The sequence below is a fragment of the Cavia porcellus genome, unplaced genomic scaffold (assembly GCF_034190915.1).
Source record: "Cavia porcellus strain 051 isolate PalLab524CR breed Dunkin Hartley unplaced genomic scaffold, mCavPor4.1 scaffold_9, whole genome shotgun sequence".
Taxonomy (NCBI): domain Eukaryota; kingdom Metazoa; phylum Chordata; class Mammalia; order Rodentia; family Caviidae; genus Cavia; species Cavia porcellus.
Window position 1 is genome coordinate 33536896 of NW_026947492.1, and position 22707 is coordinate 33559602.

Here is a 22707-nt window from a genome sequence, read left to right on the forward strand (position 1 = left end):
AAAGATTACAAGACTTGAAGTAATTCCCAATGGTTTTTTGATCCTTCGGTTATAAAAATGGATTTCTAGTGAAAGAATTCCCAACATTCGTGAAAGGTGTGTGGAGATGCTTTTTATGGGGCTCTCAGGAGTATGTCAAAACCACAGCACATGTACGATTACAACTCTGCTTCAGGGTTCCATTCGTGCCTGTGCCTTTTGACAGCTTGAACCACTGGTGCATTGTGGAGTTGGCTTGCACTTGTGCACACTGACCTGTGCCCACCACCTGTCTCACTTATTCATCCTAATTGGTCTCTCACAACACCTGTGGTTAAGCATTTTCAGCATCAACCTAATTATAAACAAGGAAGATCCGTGCAACAGTAGATGCCCAGTACAGGCCTGTTGAATTGAACTTTCTGAGTGGAACCCCAAATGCAGATGAACTAAATTCAAAGTAACTCAGAATACTGAGATCTATTGGAAACTGCATTTTATTGATACCACCTAGCTTTGACTCCTTTCCCTCCAGATGTAAAACCTGTTCCCCCATCCAGATCAATGCCACTCCAATACAGAAGCTACAGAGGTCTGCAACCTCCAGAAGCAAGACTGTGCTGTGAGACCTAAAGAGATCGGAGGTGGGAGCCCTTGATTCTAGTCCAGTGTTCCAGGCAGACAAAAGGCAATGTATAAACTAACAGCACAGCTTTATGAAATCACAAATGAAACAGGCAGTTTACGCTCATTTATTGAAGGTCCTCTGTGTGGCATGTGGTGGACACAAATGCACAAACACATCCCTGCTTTCTTGGAACGCACATGGAGATAGCTGAGTAGATGGGAAGGAGATGAGTAGGTGATTGATAAGTACATGAAATAATTTCAGAAAGTGACAAATGATACTGTAAGACAGTAACTGTGACTGGGATGGAGTGGGGGAGAAGTCCAGAAAAGCCTCTAGGAAAAAGCAGTGTCTGTGATGAACCTAAACTGAATCAAAGAGCTGTCAGGTGAAGACCGGGAGACAGCAATGGCGCGGAAGAAGCAGCAAACGCATCAGCCCTGGCTTGGAGGAGACCAGAGTACCGTCCACCCACAGGCCCGGGGACAGCACCTGAGAAACCTTGGGAAGAGGGCACCGTAGGAGCCCAGGGACAAGCAGGCCAGTGGATATTCTGGGGACTGGTTACCTGGGTTGGGTTAAGCCTTCCACACTGCTCTCTTCTCTCTAGGTCACTGGGTGAGAGAGCAAACAGCCGCTTGTGCCTGGATACACCAGACACCTCCCCCCTCCAAATCTCATGGACATAAACATCTACCCTTAGAAATACAAACAGATTCTTGGTTGATTTACTTAATGTTCACTTGCATCCTTTAAATTGATTTGCTAATTTGCACAAGGATTTTGAAAATGATGGAGTGACAAAATGCTTTCATTCTCATAACCCAGGGTTTATTCCACAACAAATTAATCCAGATGCTCCTTGATTTATGAAGGAGTTATGTCCTGCCAATTTCGTGGTAGTTCAAAAAGTTGTAAGTTTAAAATGAATTCATACACATAACCTAGCAAATGTCATTGCTCAGCAGTGCAGCACCCAGTAGCTCTCAGCCTCCCTTGTGGCAGCCAGGCTGCCTGGGAGAGGCGGCTCGCTGCTGCCACCCAGCGGCAAAACCTTATAGCACCACTGCAGCTGACAAGAGATCAAAATTCAAAGTGTGTTTCCACTGAACAGGAATCATTTGCATACCTTCATAAAATAAAAAGAAGCACGTAAGGTGAACCATCATAAACCAGGGACTATCTGATTGTATCAATATAACATTTAAAGCAAGGTTTGTAGTTTCTAAAAATAATGAATCTTCATTTACCACATTATTATAAATTCATAAATAAAAAATAAAACTTTCCAAATGCAAGCTGTTAAGTTACTACCATTATAGTTTCTGTGACAAACATTCCTTACTGTTATTGTCTTTAAAAATTGATTTGTACTTTTCTTCTGATTATTTTCATCAGAAATTTTTGATATTTTATACTATTTTCATAAACATCTTTTTAGAGTCAAAGGTATTCCAGAATACAGATGAGTTATAATTTATCCACTTTTTCATGGAAAATAGATTATTTGCATTTGAATAATATTCCTATAAGCATCTTTGTACATCAATTTACTGTAAAGTATTTTTTTAAGATAAGTTTCCAGAAGTGGCGTTAATAAATAAAAGAGAACTTGAAGCCTTTTGATACATTTAAAAGCATTTTCACACTGAGGAACCTCACTGGGTCCTCACTCTGGTGTTACCAATTGAGCAAGAGCCATCCGATTTATAGATGAGAAAGTTAAAAACAAAAGAAACAAAGAATTGCCAAGCTTAGTGATTCAGCCTGACTAGAACCCGTGAGTTTTCAGAGAGCATCACAAGTTTTCACAAATCCATTTCAGTGATTTAGACAGAAAGAAAATGAAATGTTTAATAAACATATCTTGAACTTCACCGTGTCTTAAAACACATATAAATCTGAGTTTGGAATTCCTGATTCTCAGGAGGGATGTTAGTAAAGTGCACTAAAGTACATAAGCAAGGAGCTGGAAGAGGGAGCTTGGCTAACGACCTGCAAAGACAAACCTCTCTGGGTCCGTTACTTGTCAAACATTGAAAAAGAAGTGGAAAGAAGAATCACTTTATAATCAACCCTAAAATTCTGTGACTTAACCAACAAGTGAATGGAGAAGGGGGCCACCAGGGATAAGGTGGTGAGTCCTGGAATCCTGGACCAGTGTCAACTTTAATTCAGAAGCCACAGCACACAAGTGCTGAGATGTAAAACATGGACTCAATTCTGGATGCACATCCGAGTGTCCCCTGGACTTGCCCACAGTCTGACCATGGAAAGTATGCTGAAACCTGCCAATAACTTTAGCAAGAAATTTCCTAGGATTTTGGGCTCTCAGGACCATGGAATATCTGTCGATTCTTCCAGGAAGGATATTTTCACACTTTGCCTAAAGAAAAGAAGTTCAAACACCAACTGGGCATACACTCTGAGCCCCGAACTGTGGCAGGCACAGGGTTTGGGTCTGTTACGTGGTCGTGGTCCCCAGGAGGAAGAAGTATGCAACTGAGCGTGTGATAGTAACGAGAAACCAGCAGAGACTGGGGGTGCACAGTGCAATGTGGCAGATGCTTCACTAGCGTGAGAACCACACCCTGTGAGAGTAACAGGCAGAACAACTCGTTCGTATTCTTTTTAAGTAGGAATGTTTCTAATTTTATTCTTACTTCATTAAAAGTTTCTGTTTTAATCACATCCACTATGACCAGCCTTCAATATTTTGAGCTTTAATAAGCCTAACATCATGTGCATATTTTAAAGAAAAAAATATTAGAAATTTTCACAGCAGAAAAATTATGAAAACTGTAAAATCTTTTAAACTTCTCTTGTTCCATCATCAAGAGCTAACTGCTCAGGGGTGTGGCACACACTGCTGGCATGTGCAAGGACTCAGGTTCTATTTCCAGCCCTACAAACAAAATAACAACAAACTGCAGGCCTTGAAACATCAAGGAAAAAAATTAAAGGTTTAACCAGCCTGGTCCCTCGGGCTATGCCTTCCAAAACACTTTCCTATTCAGGCCAGGATTGGGCTAAGGCGGGGTTGGGTCCTGCTTTCATTTAAAATTTTAAGATTTTTGTTTGAAATTTAAAATCTTTGTTTGAAAAAAATAATTGTTTTTTTCATTGATTTGTAACATTTTGCACTAATACATTATTTATTTTGATTAATGAGTTCATAGTAACATCCCCATTTACTCTCCTCAAATTTCAGTTTTTGACTTTGAATACCAGTTTTTGATTCTGTAATAATAGTGGCAAAAAAAAAAGCGCAGGGTTTTGCTGCATTTATCATGAGCATCTTCCCTTATATGATCATATTTTATGATAAAATAATTAGCATATAGAACATAACACATAATCTAACACGAGAACAAAATATTGTATAAATATAGAACTTCTTACCTGATATACAGAGCTCAGACTCTGAGGGGCACAATTTGAACACCACTATAAGCATTGCAGTAACACAGCGTCAACTTGCACAGACAGGAATGACTCCTCCAATCCACTTCTGCTTGCCAAAAAGACACGAAGTGATTGCTTACTGACGACTGAAGCTACCTCAGAAATGTTTCAGAGCTACATCTAGGTGTCAGGGCCCCAGCGCTCCATGCAGCCTCTCCCTCTCCTCCTCTTGGGGCTCATCTCGCCGAGGGTTTTTAAAGGACAGCCACCAAGAAAGCGAGTGCCTCTCACACCCAGGCAGCTACTGAGAGCATAGGGCGCCCTCTCCACACAATCGAAACCTATTCCTTTCCTTAGCAGTCACGGTCCACGGCCGCTGTTGAAAACTTTGAGTAATAGGAAAAGATAGACAATTAATAGTTACCTATAATTGCACCACCCAGAGATAACCAATATTAATATTTATATACCTTTTGTTTCATTATTTCTTGCAGAGAGTATCTGGTTTGCCTATGAAATTATGATTATAATTGTTATAAAAATTTCTCATTTTCTGAGTATATTACAATTATATTGAGAACATTTTCCATGCCATTAAATATTTACTTTTCAAACATAACAAAAATATGATCTTAGGAGAATCCTAGTTTTATAACACACAAATACATTAAAATGTACCTAACAAATATTCTGTTGTAAGATACTAAAATCTCTTCCAATTTTTACTTTTTATGTTTATGTAGTATTCAACTAAGTAATACAAATAATTTATATTTAGTATATAAGTATATATATCACTTCTAATAACTAAACAGTTCTTGACTATGTAAATTTAAAATTATACATGTTAAAATATATATAACTCTTTAGCTGCTCCTGGGCTGTTTTTCTGAAATAAGTCAGTTAGGTCAACTTCCTGGGCCACAGGCAGGCCTCAATCCTGCCTCTGCACAGCCTTACCTCAGCTACTTTTCCCTAACTACAGCCCAAGTCATAAAAATGTGTTTCTGAACACCCTATAAAGGGGTTTCCAGTCTGCATGTCCCAATTATATCTTATAGTTTATGAGTGAGTTTGTTTGCTGTGGGGCTGACGAACCTCCTATTGGAAACTTGTCCCGTGAAAAAACTCACCCCACAATGCACCTGATGAAAAGCCTCAGCTGAATGAAAGGTTGACACCCAACACTTCAGAGTTAAAAACACACTGATTTTACGTTAAACATAATGAAAACAGTAAAATACTGCCCTGATTTTGAAAATGAGGTAAAGATCTTCAATGATAAATATTCAGTCCATGGGAAAAATGTTCACATCATTGTACTTCTGTTATTTTTAATTATTTTGAAGAGGAAGCAGTAACATATATTTGTTAGATTTACTATAGAAAAAACTATAGAATGCAAATGGACAAAAGAAAAATAGCCTAAGAGCCCCACTACTCAAAGATAATTATGAGTAACTTAAGATATGTGTAAGCTGTATTTATGCAAAATGTCTAATTTTTTCCAAAAGTAAGAATATACTCTACACACTATTTTGCAACAAGAAAATCATCCCCCATCTTACTTGAGTGAGAATCTATGCCACAGACCTGTCCGCCTGCCTCTCCATTTCAGGCATATCTTGACAAGTATTACACAAAGAAAGGAGGGCACCAGGTTGGCGAAATGGTTTCAAGAGGAGGCAATTCCATGGTAAAGAAGATTAAGGAGCTGCAAACATTCTTCGGCCTCCCGCTCACTGGGAAGCTGGACCAAAGCACGATGGACGTGATCAAGAAGCCTCGCTGTGGAGTTCCCGATGTGGCAAATTATCGTCTCTTCCCAGGTGAACCTAAGTGGGAAAAAAATACTCTAACATACAGGTAAGGAGCTATAGTTTTCCACACTCAGAGATCTCAGTCTCTCTGTCTCTCTGTCTCTCCTTCTCTCTCTCTCTCAACTTAAAAGTATCCTCTGATCTCTATAAAACTCATGACTCTCCAAAACCATAAGAAAGAATAAGAACTTTGTAAGTCTGTTAGATAATGACAATGAATAATTCACTTGAAAATAAAAATTTTGGGATTATCTCAGAGACAAGCCATTTTAAGCATTACATTTTTTTCAGTTGGAAACGTCATATTAATATCCAAAGAAAAATAATATAATGTCAGATTAGTAACAGTACCAAGCATTTGTCTTAAAATAATCTGCTCGGTAAAAAATAAAACTGATTCATTTATAAATTATTTTTTCATTGATTCCAAAAAGCATTTACTGATGATTTGTTATCTACCATAGGCATTCAATTTTGGGGCTATAAAGGTGAACAGATCATTTTTCCAGATCTTAAGGTATTCATAGTCCTTTAGGGAAAACAACCTGCAAAGAGACGTGGCCACTCTGGATGGAAAGAGGAAATACAGGTCTAAGCAGAGAACTAAGATAGCACACCGGGGATGGCGCGGGCACCAAGTTATCAGGGAGTGGGTGGTGACATGAGGAGCCAATCTGAAGGCAAAGTAGCAGTTCCTGCCCTCTGCTTCCTTCCTGGGCACTCCCCTCTGTCCATCCTCTGTGCCTTCCTATTTAGAACAATGGCTGGCCGTACCCAACAGGAGCCTTCACCCTACCTCCTTGTGCTCTGGGTACTGAGGCCATAATTACCAGCTCCAGCAGCCTGGACCCATTTCTGGGGCCAGAAAAGACTGATTCATATGCTAATCCAACTGAGGGTTTCATCACCCATGGTGCCCACTGCTCAGCCTGAGGGGACTGGACAGTGGCTGCATATGTAGACCTCGCTCATTCCAGATGGATGAGATTTGGAAAAGAAGAGCAGCCTCTATTTATAGTTGTGCTCCAGGTCTGGCAAATGTTAAGGGGTTTTCAAGTAGAAAAATAGACCAATCCAGGCATGGTGATTCACCCTGTAATCCCAGCACTCGGGAGGCTGAGGCAGGAGTATTGTTGCAAGTTCGAGATCAGCCTGGGCTACAAAGTGAGCCCAAGGCCAGCCTGAACTAGAGAGACCCTGCCTCAAAAAGACAAAAAAAAAAATTTTTTTAAGAGCTGGGGATTTAGCTCAGTGGCCTAAGGGCCTGCCTTGTAAGCAATGCTGTTGTGAGTTCGATCTCCGGTACCGATAAAATAAATAAAAAACCAAGCTCACAGTAGGGACTGGAACGCCTGTCCTGCTGGGTAACAGGTGCCCATCCAGTGCCCTGAAACCATCATGCAGTGAAGTACAGAGTGCAGGGAGGAGAGGGGCAGGAATCGAGGCTAAAGAGGCAGCCTGCAGAACATGATGCTAGGGAGCTTGGACTTTACCTGCATACAGTGGCCAGCATCAGAATCAGACTGTGTTGGTAGGATGGGCACATCTGGACAATATTTAGAGCTGAGAAAATGTTGGCCTTGTTGCAATAGTCTGAATATTGGTGTGCTGCATCTGGTGCCTAAGAGCTCACAGGAGGCAATCTTTAAAGTGTCAGAAAATTTGGAGCCAATTGTTAAATTCTATGACTGCTGTGATCTGGTTGCTAGGATACAACCATCAGTAAACAATATACATTTGCAAATAAATTATACTTTTTATTTAGAGAAAAAAGCAAAACAGAAAAAAGGGCAGAAACACTACAAAATTTCAAAAAATAACTAAGAAATCGCTGCTTGATACATTACATATTTTTATCTTAGAGGTAGTTGTTCAAGTTACAAAATCAAAGCATAAAAAGTGAACAATGACAATACAAAATATTCTGTTTCATAAATTAACAAAAATTTAGTAATATGGTTATCTATCCTGCACACTTAAACATACATAGTTATAACCATTACAGCACTTTCTTTCCCTTTCATTATTATATATTTTGGATCTTATTTCTCTTTCAGTTTTTATTGTTATTTTTATATTAGAGAGATGATACGATATCTACAAATGTGAGTCTGATTTATTTCACTTACGAGGATAGTCTCAAGTTGCCTCCATTTACCTATAAAAGCCTCAAGATCACCCTTTTTATAGCTGAGTACTATTCCATTGTACAAAATATGGCATCTTTTTTATCTATTCTGCAGTTGATGGGCATTTTGATTGTTTACGATATTTGGCTTTTACAAATTGTGCTGTTATGAACATGAGTGCACATATATCGGTGTGACATGACCTTTTCAAATTTTCTGGGAAAATATCCAGGAGGGGAATAGCTGGACTGAATGGAACTTCCAATCCTAGTCTTCTGAGAATTCTCCATACTGATTTCCATAGTGGCTGCACCAGTCTACACTCCCACCAACAGTGGAGCAGTGTTCCTTTTCCCCTGCAGCCTCACCAACATTCGTGATCAGTTGATTTCTTGATGGCAGCTATCCTTTCTGGAGTGAGATGAAATCTCAGTGCTGTTTTAATTTGCATTTCTCAAATGACTGGTGATGGTGAACATTTCTTCATGTATTTATTTGCCATTTGTATATCTTCATATACTTTAAAGCAAAAGTAATCAGAACATATCACTTTCTACTTTGCCGCATGTTATTATTACCCATATTCACACCTCTGTGTACATCGCCTTATCTATACGGTAAATACCATTTAAAGGTGTGTCCCTGCTGACTCCTCAATGTTGCAGTTGAGGGCGGCAAGTCTGTACCGTGAAATTATCCACAGAAAAAATATTTACAACACAGAAATCAGAAAACCATACGAATCAGGAGAGTTTCGCTGTGGCCTTGGAACTGGTGGTTAAGTTGTTCCAGTACACCAGTGAGTGTGAGCATCCCACTGAGCACCAGAGGACTTGGTGACCATTTGTTACCTGCTGTGTACTTATAAATCCATAAGGTGGCGCTCTGAACAAAAGAATCAAAGAGCTAGTACAGAGAAAAACCACCAAGTTGAACACAAGCCTTTATGAAACATCAAACTGAGATGAGAATAATGCATGTAAGTCCATGGAGTCTTTTCATAGTTTTCTTAAACTGTGCCCTACAATTTTAGCCTGAACTCAGCAACAAAGAAGCTGGATCAGTATAATGCAGCTTTAATGCACCGTAACATTTTGCAGTGAGTCACGCAACCCCAAGTCCCTCTGTGCTCCCACACTGCCTGTATTCATGGCTGCCAAACAAATCTCTTGTTCCCTGCCCACCAAAAGAGACACTACTGCTCTACTGTATAGCTACTGGATTTTAGAATAACTTAACAAAAAACAGATGATTTTAAAAGAAAAAATAGTACAGTGTTTCTAAGCTTTGAAGTCAGACACAGTTGGACTCAAATCCTGACTAGTCACAAATCTGTGTGATAAAGACAATGATTATCTACTTCTCCTGGAACGTTTGGAACTAAATAACACAGAGAACCATGCTCAGCACAGAATACGTCTTCAAACAATATTAGCAATGATCACAGTTACTTTTTTCAATCAATAGATCTTGGATCAGAATTTTGTCCACTTTCTCCTCCTTTTCTGGTGCTATTCTAGTCTCTGCCCTTGTCTTTTTCAGCCCAATATGCATAATTAGCTCAAAGAAACAGCTGACTTATCTATAATGTGAAGAAATTTCAAGGTACTAACTATGCAAAGTTGAGTTAAATCACAGGTTTGTATTGCAAAATGGAGTAAACATATTTGAAAAGCATTAAACAATCCCTTTAAAGGTCTTTCTGATCGCCCCTTTAACTCTATAGCTTCCCCCTTTTGGCCTCAACTCCCGGGTTAAAGAGATCTTCTTCCCCTCCATGTCCTGAGTTGAGCTTTTTACCATCCTTGCTATGGGACATGGTCTTTCTTTTTTGGACCTTGGCATTGCCACTGGTGGTTCCTGTTGAAATTGTGGCCCCTGATTGAAACAGAATACTTGCTAAATGAGTGTTTCTGGATCACACTTGCACTTTTCACAAACTCCCTAGGTAGTTATCACAGGTCCTAAGGTTTGAAACTCACTAAGCTGTCCTTAAGCAGCCACTCCTTATTTTTTAATTTATCAAGTGTTTCCTGAACATTTGTTACATGCAAGTGTGGAGCAGGAGTTGGAGACAGAGAATGCAGGCTTGGATCTGCACCGAGAATCGGCTCCCACAGACCTTGTTCGTTAGTTACATTGATTACTGCAGCCCAGCCCAAGGTCCCGGGGGAAGCCCCCACACACACACCCCGCACCTTCTTTGCATGCCGCCAGGAGCCGCAGACCCTGGGCTTCAGAGCACAAGCCCTTCTGCTTCTACCCCTATATATCCAAAAAACACTATACTTTTCAGCCTTCAAATATCGTCATACTGCTCAGCCTTTTTTCAATTCCAGTGAGCGTGCTTTCTTAAACCTAGTATTTTCTGTTTCTTTACCAATACAAGATTTAAAAAAAAAAAAATTCCCCAACAGGTCTGGGGAAAACCTGCTGGTCCTTGAATGAGAATTTGTAAAACCTCAAAAGTCTGTGTGTGTCTGTATACAATTTTTTTTTTTTTTTAACCAAAGATCAAACTCAGGACCTCGTGCTTACCAGGCAAATGCTTGAGTCACTGAGGTAAATCCCCGGCCCTATATATTTTATAATTGAAAGTTTTCAGTCCCTTTTGAGGAAAAAGAGGCTTCTCAATTAAAACCATTTTAGGATGATAAACTTCTTACAAATTCTAACATTTCACAAGTACTATTCTTTAAAATTAGTGATGGTATAACAATAAAAGCCACCCTCTATAGTACTAGATTATCTCAACTGTCTCTCATTTCTCTCCTTAATTTATCTTATTGTTAAACATACAGCCACATATATGAAAAAAATAAAAGTCATTTGGAAGGGGCTGGGGATTTAGCTTAGCGGCATAAGTGCCTGCCTTGCAAGCAGGCAGTTCGTGAGTTTGATCCCCGGTACCAATAAAAAGGAAAAAGACAAAAAAAAAAAAAAAAAATCATTTGGAAGAAAAAATCTAAATTACAGATTCATGCTCAGTCTTTTGGTTTTTAACCCAACCTACAATACAGTATTTGCCTTCTTCCTTTAGGAGCATTTACTGGGAGGAAAACATGTTTCTTCTCTTTTCACAGAATATCCAAATACGCAGCTTCCATGAGCCCTGCTGAGGTGGAGAGAGCAATTGAGATGGCGCTGCGGGCCTGGAGTAGCGCCGTCCCTCTGAACTTTGTGAGAATAAACTCAGGAGAAGCCGACATTATGGTATCTTTTGAAACTGGAGGTACTGGTGCTTCTTGGATTTTGTCTATTAAAGCAAAGAAGAACTGTCCCACTGTGTCTAAGACTTCTATGTCTTTTATGCAAGCTATCAGCATGTCCTCCATCACACAGGGTTGTGATCGGCAGAGGCCAAGACCCTGGCAAACTGATGATCTTCATGTGGCCTCAAAATAGAGAGAAAGGAGTTCTTAGCATTTCTGGTCATCATCACACTCATCAGGACAGGCTCACCATAACAAGCTTTCAGTGTGGCTTTGTCCCATTGGGGGATAACTTCTGTCAGATTTCACCTTCCCATGGGCTCAGAGGCCACCTGACCTCAGCCATTCCTAGGATAAGATTCCGCACCATTACCCTCTTTCATAGTAGCCAGAATCCCCCACCTATGTCCTCACTGAAGGAAATAAATTCCACAGAGACCCAATGCAGCTTTTCCTCTGGAGCGATGATTAGGACCCCTTCTGGAGGGTGCGTGGCATTTCAAATTGCAACTCGCTCCCTTTTCTGATCCCTCATTCATCCTGGAAGGAGTAAAGCATGAGTTTGCACAGAGAATGGTGCCGAGCTCTGAGCCCTTTCCAGAGAAACACCAGGTAGGAAGGGAGACCCAAATGGCCCGTGGGGTTCCGTTCCCTCCTCAGCTTCCTAGCAGTGTGCTAAGTGAGAACCACTGCCTCTACCTCTCCACAGACAATGTTTCTAGAGTCCTTGACATTTCAGGTACTGGTCTTAATTTTAATGTGATGGCACTGTGGAAAACACCCTGTGGAGCTAGGAGAGAGAAGATCAAGTAAGTCTGGAGTCTAACCCCTTTAGAAATGGCCCTAAATGTAACTTAGCTCTTGGAAGATTCTGTTCCTTACAGCAGACGAAGGCCACTTGGTGGAGAGGGAGGAAAGTGTGGCTCAGGGCAGCTTTGGAGGACATAGAGTTAATATGTGGTTTCCTACTATAAAAAATTAATACCAGGAATAAATTTTAGCATCAATACTATTCACAGCATCCGTTCTCTGTGCCTCTGAAATGCTGGTACTTGACCATGTTGTCATTTCCTGTTGTTTAGATCACGGGGATTCCTACCCATTTGATGGGCCTCGAGGGACTCTAGCCCATGCATTTGCACCTGGAGAAGGCCTAGGAGGAGATACACATTTTGACAATGCTGAGAAGTGGACTTTGGGGATGAATGGTATATATGCACAATTCACCATAACCTGGAAAATATTGTACCTTCTTCTGAGCCTCCATCATGAAACCTTGAGGTTCAACGTCCCTAGCCACCCTTTAACTAGGGGGGCTGGCTAGCAAAAACAAGTAAGCCAAAAATCCACAGGGGAACAAAAATCCACAAGGGAAAAGACCCACCCAAGATTATACTGTAGAGTTGTCTAATGATCTCTGTTTCATAGCATATAATCTCAAGAACCGACAATCCCCTCCTCAGCACATAACTCTCTTTTTTGTCAATTATGTAGTATTTATTTTTTTCTTGCTAGTGTTTGGGGTAAAAGTTTCATTCAGAAATGATCTAAGAGGATCAGTGTATCCTGAGAAACATCATGGGGATGGGGATGAAGATTCCAGAGTAACATGCAGGTCATCTGAAACCTTCAGTATGAAACATGTGCATGAAGAGCTGTAGGCTCTGATAGCAGAAAACTATGTAGGCATTGGTGGTCTTCCATTGCCACTATTAACTCCAACGTCCTCCTTTATCAAGCTATCAAGCATCTTACCCAAACCCAACAGGAGGAAAAAAACTAGATTGAATTCAGCAAAACTAAGAGTCAAAATAGCCTGTCGAACTTTGAATAGTCCAGATGATTAGGACATAAATTCTCTTATAAAGACAGATGATAGAGAAAACAAATACCTGTGTTGATGCAATTGTTCTTTCTCATATTGTTTAGGTTTCAATTTATTTACTGTTGCCGCTCATGAATTTGGCCATGCCCTGGGTCTGGCCCATTCCACAGACCCATCGGCACTGATGTACCCAACTTACAAGTACAAGAATCCCTATGGATTCCGCCTTCCTAAGGATGATGTGAAAGGGATCCAGGCATTGTACGGTATGATGACTACACTTCTTTTTACCACTAACTCTGAAAGTGACAGGCATTCAGTTTCCAATTTTTAAAAAGTTCCATTCCAGGAGTCATCTGCATAAGCAAATTACACTATAGACCTCAGCCCCAGTGATGTGTTTCTGTGAAGTTTATTCACTAGTTATGAATACTGCTTTCTTTTTTCTTTTCTACTATGTGCAATTAAATTTTGCATCTTTTTTCCAAAATAGTCTGGCCTTGACTGGACATAAGAACACACAGTCATTTGTTTTTCTAGTAGGTAAAATGTTATACAAGAGAAGAACGTGGATATATTTTATAGTTTACATATACCATGTTTGCCCATCTGTAGATAAGTGGCCTTAGCTTCCTAACAATAGCTATGGTGTTAATAATAACTCCACCACTCAGGTGTACATATAATCTGTACTTCATGGAACATGATCACACATATCAGATGTCACCCTTGTGACAAGGCTGTAGGTGTGAATTTGTTCTCCTCGTTTGATAACTGAAAAAGCCAAGGTCAAAGACAGTTAAGCATCTTATGATATTCAAAATTACCTGAAGTGTTAACATTCTTTCGAAGGGTAAGAAAGGACTCTTAGAAAATCTATATCCAGTTTTCCTAAAAGGCAAAACAATACATGAGAAAGAATCTCAAAACATCTTTGCATATTCACAATTTCTCTTTAATGAATAAAAGAACAAAAAATTGGAGGGGACTTTCCCTGGGCCTTGAAGACCAGGGTCATCAGCCTCACTTGTCAGAACCTCTCCACATCCTCTCAGCCTAACAGGCCGGGACAGGCACCCCTCTCAGTGGCTTCCTGCCTGTTTGTGAGTCAACCAGCTAAGAGGTGCACACATGTGCAGACAGATGTTGCCCAAGGCACAAAAGACAGAATGAATCCAAAGACACCTTTGGGGAGCTCTAATTTCCAGAAAGGGTAGGTGCTATTTCTGCTACCTCCTAAGGGACAGGTAATGCTGTGAATATCCAATTTTATAAACTCTTCAAAGCATACATGGGAAAATTCAAAGTGAAGCAATTCTCAAGGGCTGCCAAGAAGGCACAAGCCCATATACTTGCCTGTTGCGGTATCACCAGGCCAGGAACCAAAGCATGTGTTTCGACATGGTCATTTATGCACAAGAGAGCTTTATGTCTGCAGGGAACAGAAATATCACCCCCTCCAGACCACCTTTCATTCCCGGTCACCATATTTCCAGTGTTTTACCTTCTTTCAAAGCCTCACCTCTGACCCTCATTCCATTGCTGACCCGTCCTCTCCCCCTATGCCAGTCTATCTCTGCTCCTTACTGGGCCCTGGACTCTTGCCCTGTTCTCATTCCTTCCCTGATTCTCACCTTGGGCTGCCTCAAGCTTCATCAAGGAGTAGGGTCTTCCAAAGACAATGATTAAGGCAGCCCCAGCTCATTCTTCTATAGTTGGCAGGGATGCAGTGGGAGATGCAAACACCAACAATTCCCCCAAGGAATGAGTCCCAGTTTCACGAGTAGATCCACCAGGAGATATCTTGATCTCCACTCAGCCTGTCCTCAGTGACTCAAGAAGCGTTGAGCAGAGTGCAGGATGTCAAGGAGTACAGGGAAAAAATAAAAAGTATGCAAGAAAGTTCTAATTTTCATGATAAAAGTAACTTAATTACAAAGAAATAACAAATTTTAATCACAGTATACTTCTAATTCAGAGAATCTGTAGCTACCAAGGAAGTTGTTAATGACAATAAAAGAATATTCTTTAAACATTTACTGTGCGCCAAGCTTTACAAAAGTTACTTAATTCTTGTAACACTCTTTGGAAGTAAATCCTGTAATTACCGTTCCTATTTTTACCCGAGAGGAAGCTGAGACTCTAAATAGTTAATGTATTTGTCTCAAATCACAAAACTTGACAACTAGGAAATCCAAGATTCCAACAAAGGTCTATGTGTCACTGACAGCCATCTCTTTGTGATGTCATGCACAGAGTGAATGTGGTGAACATCTCTAGAGCAGTGGTGTGCAAACTCTAAACTCCTGGTATGATTTTTGACCAAGAGATTTTGAATCCTAGGACCTCGGAAACCATACCTGGGAAAACCCACTGTTCCCCACCTACCTCCTCGCAAACCATCCATCCCTGATGTGTGTGACTCCAGCTCATCCTTTGATGCAGTAACAATGCTAGGAAAGGAGCTTCTGTTCTTCAAGGATAGGTAAGCCTAAAACACACCAACAGCAATTGTCAGGCCTCAGATCACCCCCAAACCATCATCCTAGAGGTCCTTGTTGCTGCTGTGTCTGAAGATGACGCAGAAATGGTGTCTAATTTAGTGTGGGCAGCAGAAGTCTTTGGGTACGTATAGAACTTCCAAAACTGCTGTTTGTAGAGCCCCACTAGGTCTTGGTACTGTGCTAGATCCTTTTCACACATGTACAGTATTTAATCTAAACTTTTTCACTTTAGAGATTAGAATCTCCAATTTACAGAGGAAGAAAGCAGCTCAAATAGACCAAGTATATTTCCCATGGTTACAGTTAAGTGACTGAACTAGGATATGAAATCAAAATTATGTGATACCTGTTTTCTTTACTACTATGTGGTTAGTAAGAGCACTTAGTAAGTATTCAATAAGTATTTGGTAAAATAATGTTGGCTACCTGAGCAGTTGAGCATATAGGTGGATGGATGGAAGGATGGATGGATGGATGGATGGATGGATAATCAGATGAATAGATAATGTGTGGATGATTCTAAGGTAAGCCCTCTTCCTAAAATCCTCTTTTTCAAGGCCTCTCAACCTTCCCCCTTGTCAGTCATCAACTAGCACAGATAAAATATATCCCTTTCTCCCCATACTTCAGCTTTTCAAGGAGTATGGCTACTGTCTCCATAACACTGGGAACTGTAATTACTTCTTTCTGAGAAGACAAAAAGCAACTCCCACCTACATTCTTCCCTTTACTGGAGACAAAGTTCAGTCACACTAGAACAGACAGAGAGGCTCAGGAGTGTACATGTGTATGACACTTCTTTCCTTCCATGGAAAAGTGTTCACTGAACCTATTCGGGTACCAAGCACTCTCGCAGTGTCTGTAGACATGAAAATAGATTGATACCCACGCTACCTTTGAATACCTCATAATGGCTTGAGAAGGGACATTCAAAACGCATTGCAAAACAGTGTGATGCATACTATATAAGGTGGAGCTATGAGATAAGGACAGAGAAAAAGCACCTGGGGATGTCCAGAGAAGGCTTACAAAAGAGATAGTGTCTGAAAAATTTCATGTTTCTTTTGGGGATAGATTTTTTAGCTATTATTATAAGAATAATTGTGTTCATTCAGAAAAGAGAGAGAGCACCGATTTTTAAAAAGAAATCCTAATTTGCACAGAACCTTATGCCCAAAATACTTGAGCTGCCATAACAGGATACCCTAGACAGGATAATGTAGACAGAAATTTCTTCTAGAAACTCAAGGCAAGGGCTGACAAGGCAGGTTTCATGCTAAGGCCTCTTCCTTTGGTTTCCTGTAGGCAGCCAACTTCTCACTGTGCTCATGTGACTCTTCTTAAGCACGGAGGGAGAAGGAAGGGAGAGCAAACCAGCTTTCTGTGCCTCTTTTTATAAGGCCACTAAATTCCATCCCAGAGACTCGCCCTCATTACTTCATGTAAGCCTAATGGTTTCCCCAAAGCCCATCTCCAAATACCATCAAAATAGGAGTCAGAGATTCAGCCTATGGATGAGGGGCACAAACATCCTGTCTGTGACACAGACTAACACAGCAGCTAACTGTGCTGTTGCATGTTCTCCGGGCCTTTTCTCTGAATTGAGTTATATGATGTAAATAAGAGACAATGGCAAGGATTTAAAAAACATTTTACTAGTTTTGTTGATTTATAAAATTTTTTCACATAACAATATTTCATTTTAAATTCACTTTTTCTGGGGGGGAGGGGGTACCGGGAATTGAACTCATGACCTAGCACTTGCCAGGCAGGTGCTTATGCCACTAAGCTAAATCCCCGGCCCCAATATTTCATTTTAAATAAATTTTAATCTTAATTTTTTATATATGATATGTTATTGCAATGAATAGCTATAGCATTACTTTTTTTTTAAAAAATCCCATACTTATGAACATCTATACTGTTTCCAAATTTAAAAATTAGGGATATCTTGAACTAAATGTGTAAGAATAGATAGGTATTTCATTTTCAAAGGCAGATTAAGGCAGGAGCCCAGGCTTCCTTCTCAAGTGGGCTTGAATCCTGGCCCCCACTCACGAAAGAGGCAACCTTGGGCGAGTAACATTCGAATCACACGAAAGTGCACAGTAAATGGCAGTTGCCATTTTGAGGAAAAAGAATATTTAAAAAATAGTACTGTGCCATGGCAGTGTAGAGGTAGTTAGAGTATTGAGAGAACCCAGTTGATTTCTTTTTATTTATTCTTACTGATTTTCAATTTTTTCAGACTTACTATCATGATGTCATTTCTATTAACTTTTTTTGTTGACCTAAAATAACAATAGAGAGAAAGGATCTCTAAAGAAATAGCAAATTTATTCAGGAATAAGAAGGGAACTATAATCCAGGACAATTTTCTGTGACAAATCACAAGGGCATCTCAGGAGGTGACAGCAATGGAGTGAAGATTTTTGAAACAAGGTGATTAGTCACGGAGGCTCTGAACAAGCTGGCGATTACTCACTTACAGCGCTGAGTAGCTGCAGAGGTGTCTTCACAGAAGTAACTTGCCCCGTGTGCTTGTCTGTCAGAGAACTCTTGGAGTAGTTCTTAGCTCTGACACACAAGCATAATGCCCACCCCAGCCCCACCGTGGGAGCTCCTGGCTCTGCTTTGGTTTGCATCAAACATAAGTGACTACATCTTGGCATTAGCAGCTTTTACTTTACTGAAAACTAAACCAGGCAGAATTGATAGTCGATGGCCCAGGGGTGTCAAAAAAGTTGTAGGACAGGGAAACTCGGGACACTAGCTTCACCAGATATGACACTGTCAGATACTGAATGAAACAGCATGCAGCACTTTCTCCACAATAAAGCAATGCACCAATCGTCATGTAGAGGGCAAGTCATTCTTCGGGTAAATATCAGCAGTTGCAGTAGAGACAAGGCTGTGAGTTCAGAGATACGTTACAGTTTCGCTCAATTATCATTCTCTAAGATGCAAAACCAAACAAATACCTATCAAGCAACATTTATCAGTTATGAATGATTATTTGAAGATGAAATGTCCTTTAACATAGTCTTGACTATTGAATACTGAGAGTGATAGTGGAAGAGAAAAGAGAGCTAGATACGAGGCATCCAAAAATGAATAATCAGGGGAGGGTGTAGAGAGGAAGAGATGGCTGACTAAGAATGTGATAAGCTATTGCGGTAGGGCAGACAATTCCAAAGAACTAGGAAGACATAGAAGCAGGACAGTGGTCAGGGCTGGATTTGCCTCTGATTCACCACAGACCATGGGCCTCTCCCTGTGCTCTGTAAAATGAGGGTGTTGTGTGATATTAATAATGACTCAATGTGTTCAGTACTTACAACAGTAAACACTTTGTTATCAAATGCATATGGCGCCCTGTGAGTTATAAGGCAGAGGAAAAGTAAGCAGCCGGGTCAGGAGCATATGGCTAAAGAGGCTGAAGCTGAGTCCACACATCAGAGCTGTCACACCCTAACTCCCCCAATCTGTAACCTCCTAAGGCGTCACCCAGAGCTGGAATTCCATGACTGTGTAGCCCTGATCCTCCTCCTGGCTGCCACCAAAAGTCCCAGCCTGAACAAAGAACAAAGAATTCTTTCAAGTCCCGGTTATATTGGCAGCCAGAGAGCCATTGATTATGAAAGGGCTCGTGTCTGCTCTCTCCTACTCATCAGCCTGGAATTCCCAGTCACCAGCAATAATCTGTTGCTGTGACATTTCAAGCTGTGAAGTAATACTAACAATTTGTTTCCAAAGCAAGATGGGATGTAAGGCCTTTTGAAGCCCCTTTAAGGCTGTTAAATACTCTGTATAGTGCATAAGCACATTCAAATGTTCTATGGACAGCAAGAGAGAAATGCTGCATTTGTGGCCACACTAAAAGTATACTTGCATCTTTCCTTTAGTTGGGATTTTATCCAATATACTTTCATGATAAAATCAAGAATGTCACAAGCACTTACAGAGTTTAAAAGAATAATAGATTTCACAAATGGATCCAGCATAATGATTCATCATGTCCAAACCCTACATTTTAAAGAGCAGGTAATTAGACCCAAGTTCCTCAATACAGCAGAACTTACCCTACAGGCCAGAGCTTCTGACTCCTAGTTAGAATTTATCTTATCACTAACGTGGGCCATCTGCTGGCTATGAAACAAGCCGCTAAGCACTGGATTTTAACTTGAACGATGCATGCTTTTCGACTGTTACACACTTGAATTAGTAGGAAAAACATTTTCATGTTGTCCTCAGACTCTGCTTGCAGATTGGATCGCCACCGCTATGAAGTATTACTTTCCTCAAAAATGTTTGTTTTATTTTAAAAAAGTGGATTACTAACTGTTGCATTTTAAAAGATATTATATAGCTTACAATGCAAAGAAAGACATTTCTAAGGGTTATGCATATAGGAAATAAAGAGAAGGATAAGTGTAAGAAGCATTCTGTAGCACTCACCAGCAGAATCAGGACACTAATTTGGCCAGAACAATGGAAAAGAAGACTCAAAGAAGGAAATAGCCATAAGACTGAGAGAATTATAATACCATTATTTGTATTAGAAGAGTCAAGGGAATTTTTTCGGACACATAAAGGAATGTCAGATGTGTCAGACTTAAAGTGATGATTGTGCTAGCAGGGTTTTGTATGAATGAGCTCATGCGTGACAGCTGGAAATCTCGTGGGCTTTGATCCTTCCATGTGGAAGAAGCAATTAAAGATGTGAGCATAGATAACAGATCTGAAGAAGGAGCAGATCTAAAGAGAGAGAAAACAAGAAAATCTAAGGAATGAGCCTCAGAAAAAACAACATGGAGGAAAAGCATTGAATAAAGGCCAGAATGAGCTAGTGCCCTAAAATTAGTAATAACAACAATGGTGGCTCACATTTCATAGTCATCTGTGAGGTCCTGTGAACTATGCTAAGCATTTCACACCCTTTAATTCATTTAATCCGCACTGTTTGATTTCTCAGCTGGAATGTTACCCTCCATCTTCTTGATATCAGAAATAAAATCCCCGTGGTACAGCCCCAGATAAATCAGGGAAAGGAGGTTTATCTTAATTTTGGTGTTTGTTTTGTTCTTATGACCAACAGTGGAAAATGATACCAAGGTCACCAGACTGAGGACTGAAGAAGAGACTGATTGACCAGGATACTTATGGATCATGGTCACAGAAGAGTGAGGATCAGGGAAAGTCCCAAAAAGTTACAGAGCAAATGGTGGAGGAAAGAAAGTCGTAGCTAGAGATCCGCTGGAGAATCTTGTTACTAATAAAGAATGTTAAGATAATGGCTGGCAGCAGGGTCATAAGAGGATTTCAAAGATGAGAAATGTTCATGCTTGCTTGAAAGCATGAAAAAGAGCCACGAAGAAGAAGAAATGCAAAATACTATAAGAAAGAGGGGCAGTAAAATCAATAACCACGGCAGCTAAAGCATTTGAATGTCAAATTTCTCAGGTCCCACAGCTTGCAGAAAGCCCCAGCAAGTCTTCCTCCTCCATACATCCCCTGGGGCTGTCCCTCTGCTTGCTATAAGTTTGCTTCATTTACAGTCAAAAAACAATATTGCATTTACTTAGACCAGTTGCTGATGTGTTAAGAATTTAGACAAAGAAACAAGTGAACTAAGATCTCTGACTCTCTAAGATGGATGTAACATGATGCTCCTCAGATGGATGTAAATTCTCTTCAGGACATAATGCACAGCTTTGACTTTTTAATTCACATAACTGTCTACACATGGGTTTTTGTTTTATGAGCTGTACTTTCCTTGTCAGGGAAGAGGATGATGCATGGTTGATTTCTTGGCCTCTGAAGCACTTTAAGATATGCTACTATATTTGAAGTGAAACCAAAAAATGGATGACCTTCTCAGCCATTGTCCTGATCACATGGACCTCAAAATTTCCAGTGAAACAACTTCAAAAGGAGGTTTTTACATATCATCAATGAATAGATTTGTGGAATTAAGACATTAAGAATCTACTAGTAATTGTAAGAATAGACCGGAATTTATAAAACATTTTCATATGCATAGTGTCAAGTGATCATTTGTAGTACTTATGCAAGGTATTATTATCTTATTTGACAGAAATTGAGTATATTTGACCATTTGAGGTCAAATGACTCACTTATCTAGTGTAAAAAGTTTCTAAGCATCTTCAGGCATTAAGCAGCAATTAAGCTGAGAGCATCAAAAGGATAGAAAAAAGAAACATACTTTTCTCCTGAAAACCAAATAACAGGAAAATGCCAGGAAACAGAATCACAGGTCAAAGGGAGTGCAGCTGAAAAAGGGAGAGAGTGAGGTACTCATTCAGCTGGGACTGCATTGCCTTGTTAGTACCGGGAATAGGACGGAAGGCGTCCCCTGGAAAGGGAAGACCCGGAAGCCAGCTTAGGTAGTTGGAAAGTGGAGTTGCGTGGGTATAACACAAAAGAACAAAGGTTTAGTTCAGCAGTAAAACATGTGCTTGGAATGCTGAAGGAACTGGGTTCAAAAAGAAAAGAAAATATTCAACAATATGGATCAAGATACAGTATTTCCTGCCAACCTCCTGGCACCTGTTTACTTCCAACAAATATTTATTGAACAGTGATTATGTGCCAGGTATGTGTTAGTTCCTGGGTACACAGAGATCAATAGTGCAGCTAAATATCTAATCATCTGGTCTACAGTATCAGTAAGCTTCATTGTTTTGCCTTCCTTATCAAAGATCAGATTACAGACTATTGACATGGTCTGTTTATTTTTTTACTTAGTTCCAATATATATGTACTGTAGCTGTTCTTTTACAAAATAACTCAGTTTTTTAAAATTATACTTTAAATCCATTTTAGATGTATTAGATCACTGTGTGGGCATTTTTGTTCAATTTTAATTCATTTTAGTATAACAAAATACAGTAAAAATATAAACACACTATACCTTAGCCCTAATGTTGTAAATTCCCTGAGAATATTTTCTTTTTGTTTTATTTTCTACCAGATGTAATTTTTCTTCATTAACTCATGGAAATTTTCATGATTACAAGTTCCTTTCAGAATTTGTGATAATTTCCATAAGTGACACATAATATTTATTTTCATCTTATGCATACAATATGTCGTATCAGTGCTTAAATTAGTATTTCTTATTTTTGACTGTACTACTATTTTGAGCCAGGTTGTGCCACCTTGTCCATGCAGAGTATTTAATT

At 39.9% G+C, this 22707-nt stretch overlaps 1 protein-coding gene and 1 long non-coding RNA gene across 4 annotated transcripts in view; one reads left to right on the plus strand and one right to left on the minus strand.

Moving 5' to 3' along the window:
• Positions 1–22707, minus strand: part of LOC106028271 (uncharacterized) — a 42257-nt gene that overhangs the window by 4651 nt on the left and 14899 nt on the right. For 2 of the 3 annotated variants that reach the window (XR_010049764.1, XR_001201888.3), the window contains 4 exons: positions 14633–15489; positions 13826–13889; positions 5606–5847; positions 4010–4118 (listed from right to left, as the gene is read on the minus strand). This is a non-coding gene — a long non-coding RNA (uncharacterized LOC106028271). The remainder of the gene's footprint in view (positions 1–4009; positions 4119–5605; positions 5848–13825; positions 13890–14632; positions 15490–22707) is intronic. The other variant, XR_010049765.1, reaches the window with a different exon arrangement.
• The window catches only part of Mmp20 (matrix metallopeptidase 20), a 41753-nt gene that overhangs the window by 503 nt on the left and 18543 nt on the right, over positions 1–22707 (plus strand). Inside the window, exons 2-6 of the mRNA XM_003472776.4 lie at positions 5631–5878; positions 11045–11193; positions 12256–12381; positions 13103–13264; positions 15342–15483. Of these exons, the coding sequence (XP_003472824.1) occupies positions 5631–5878; positions 11045–11193; positions 12256–12381; positions 13103–13264; positions 15342–15483 (827 nt within the window). The remainder of the gene's footprint in view (positions 1–5630; positions 5879–11044; positions 11194–12255; positions 12382–13102; positions 13265–15341; positions 15484–22707) is intronic.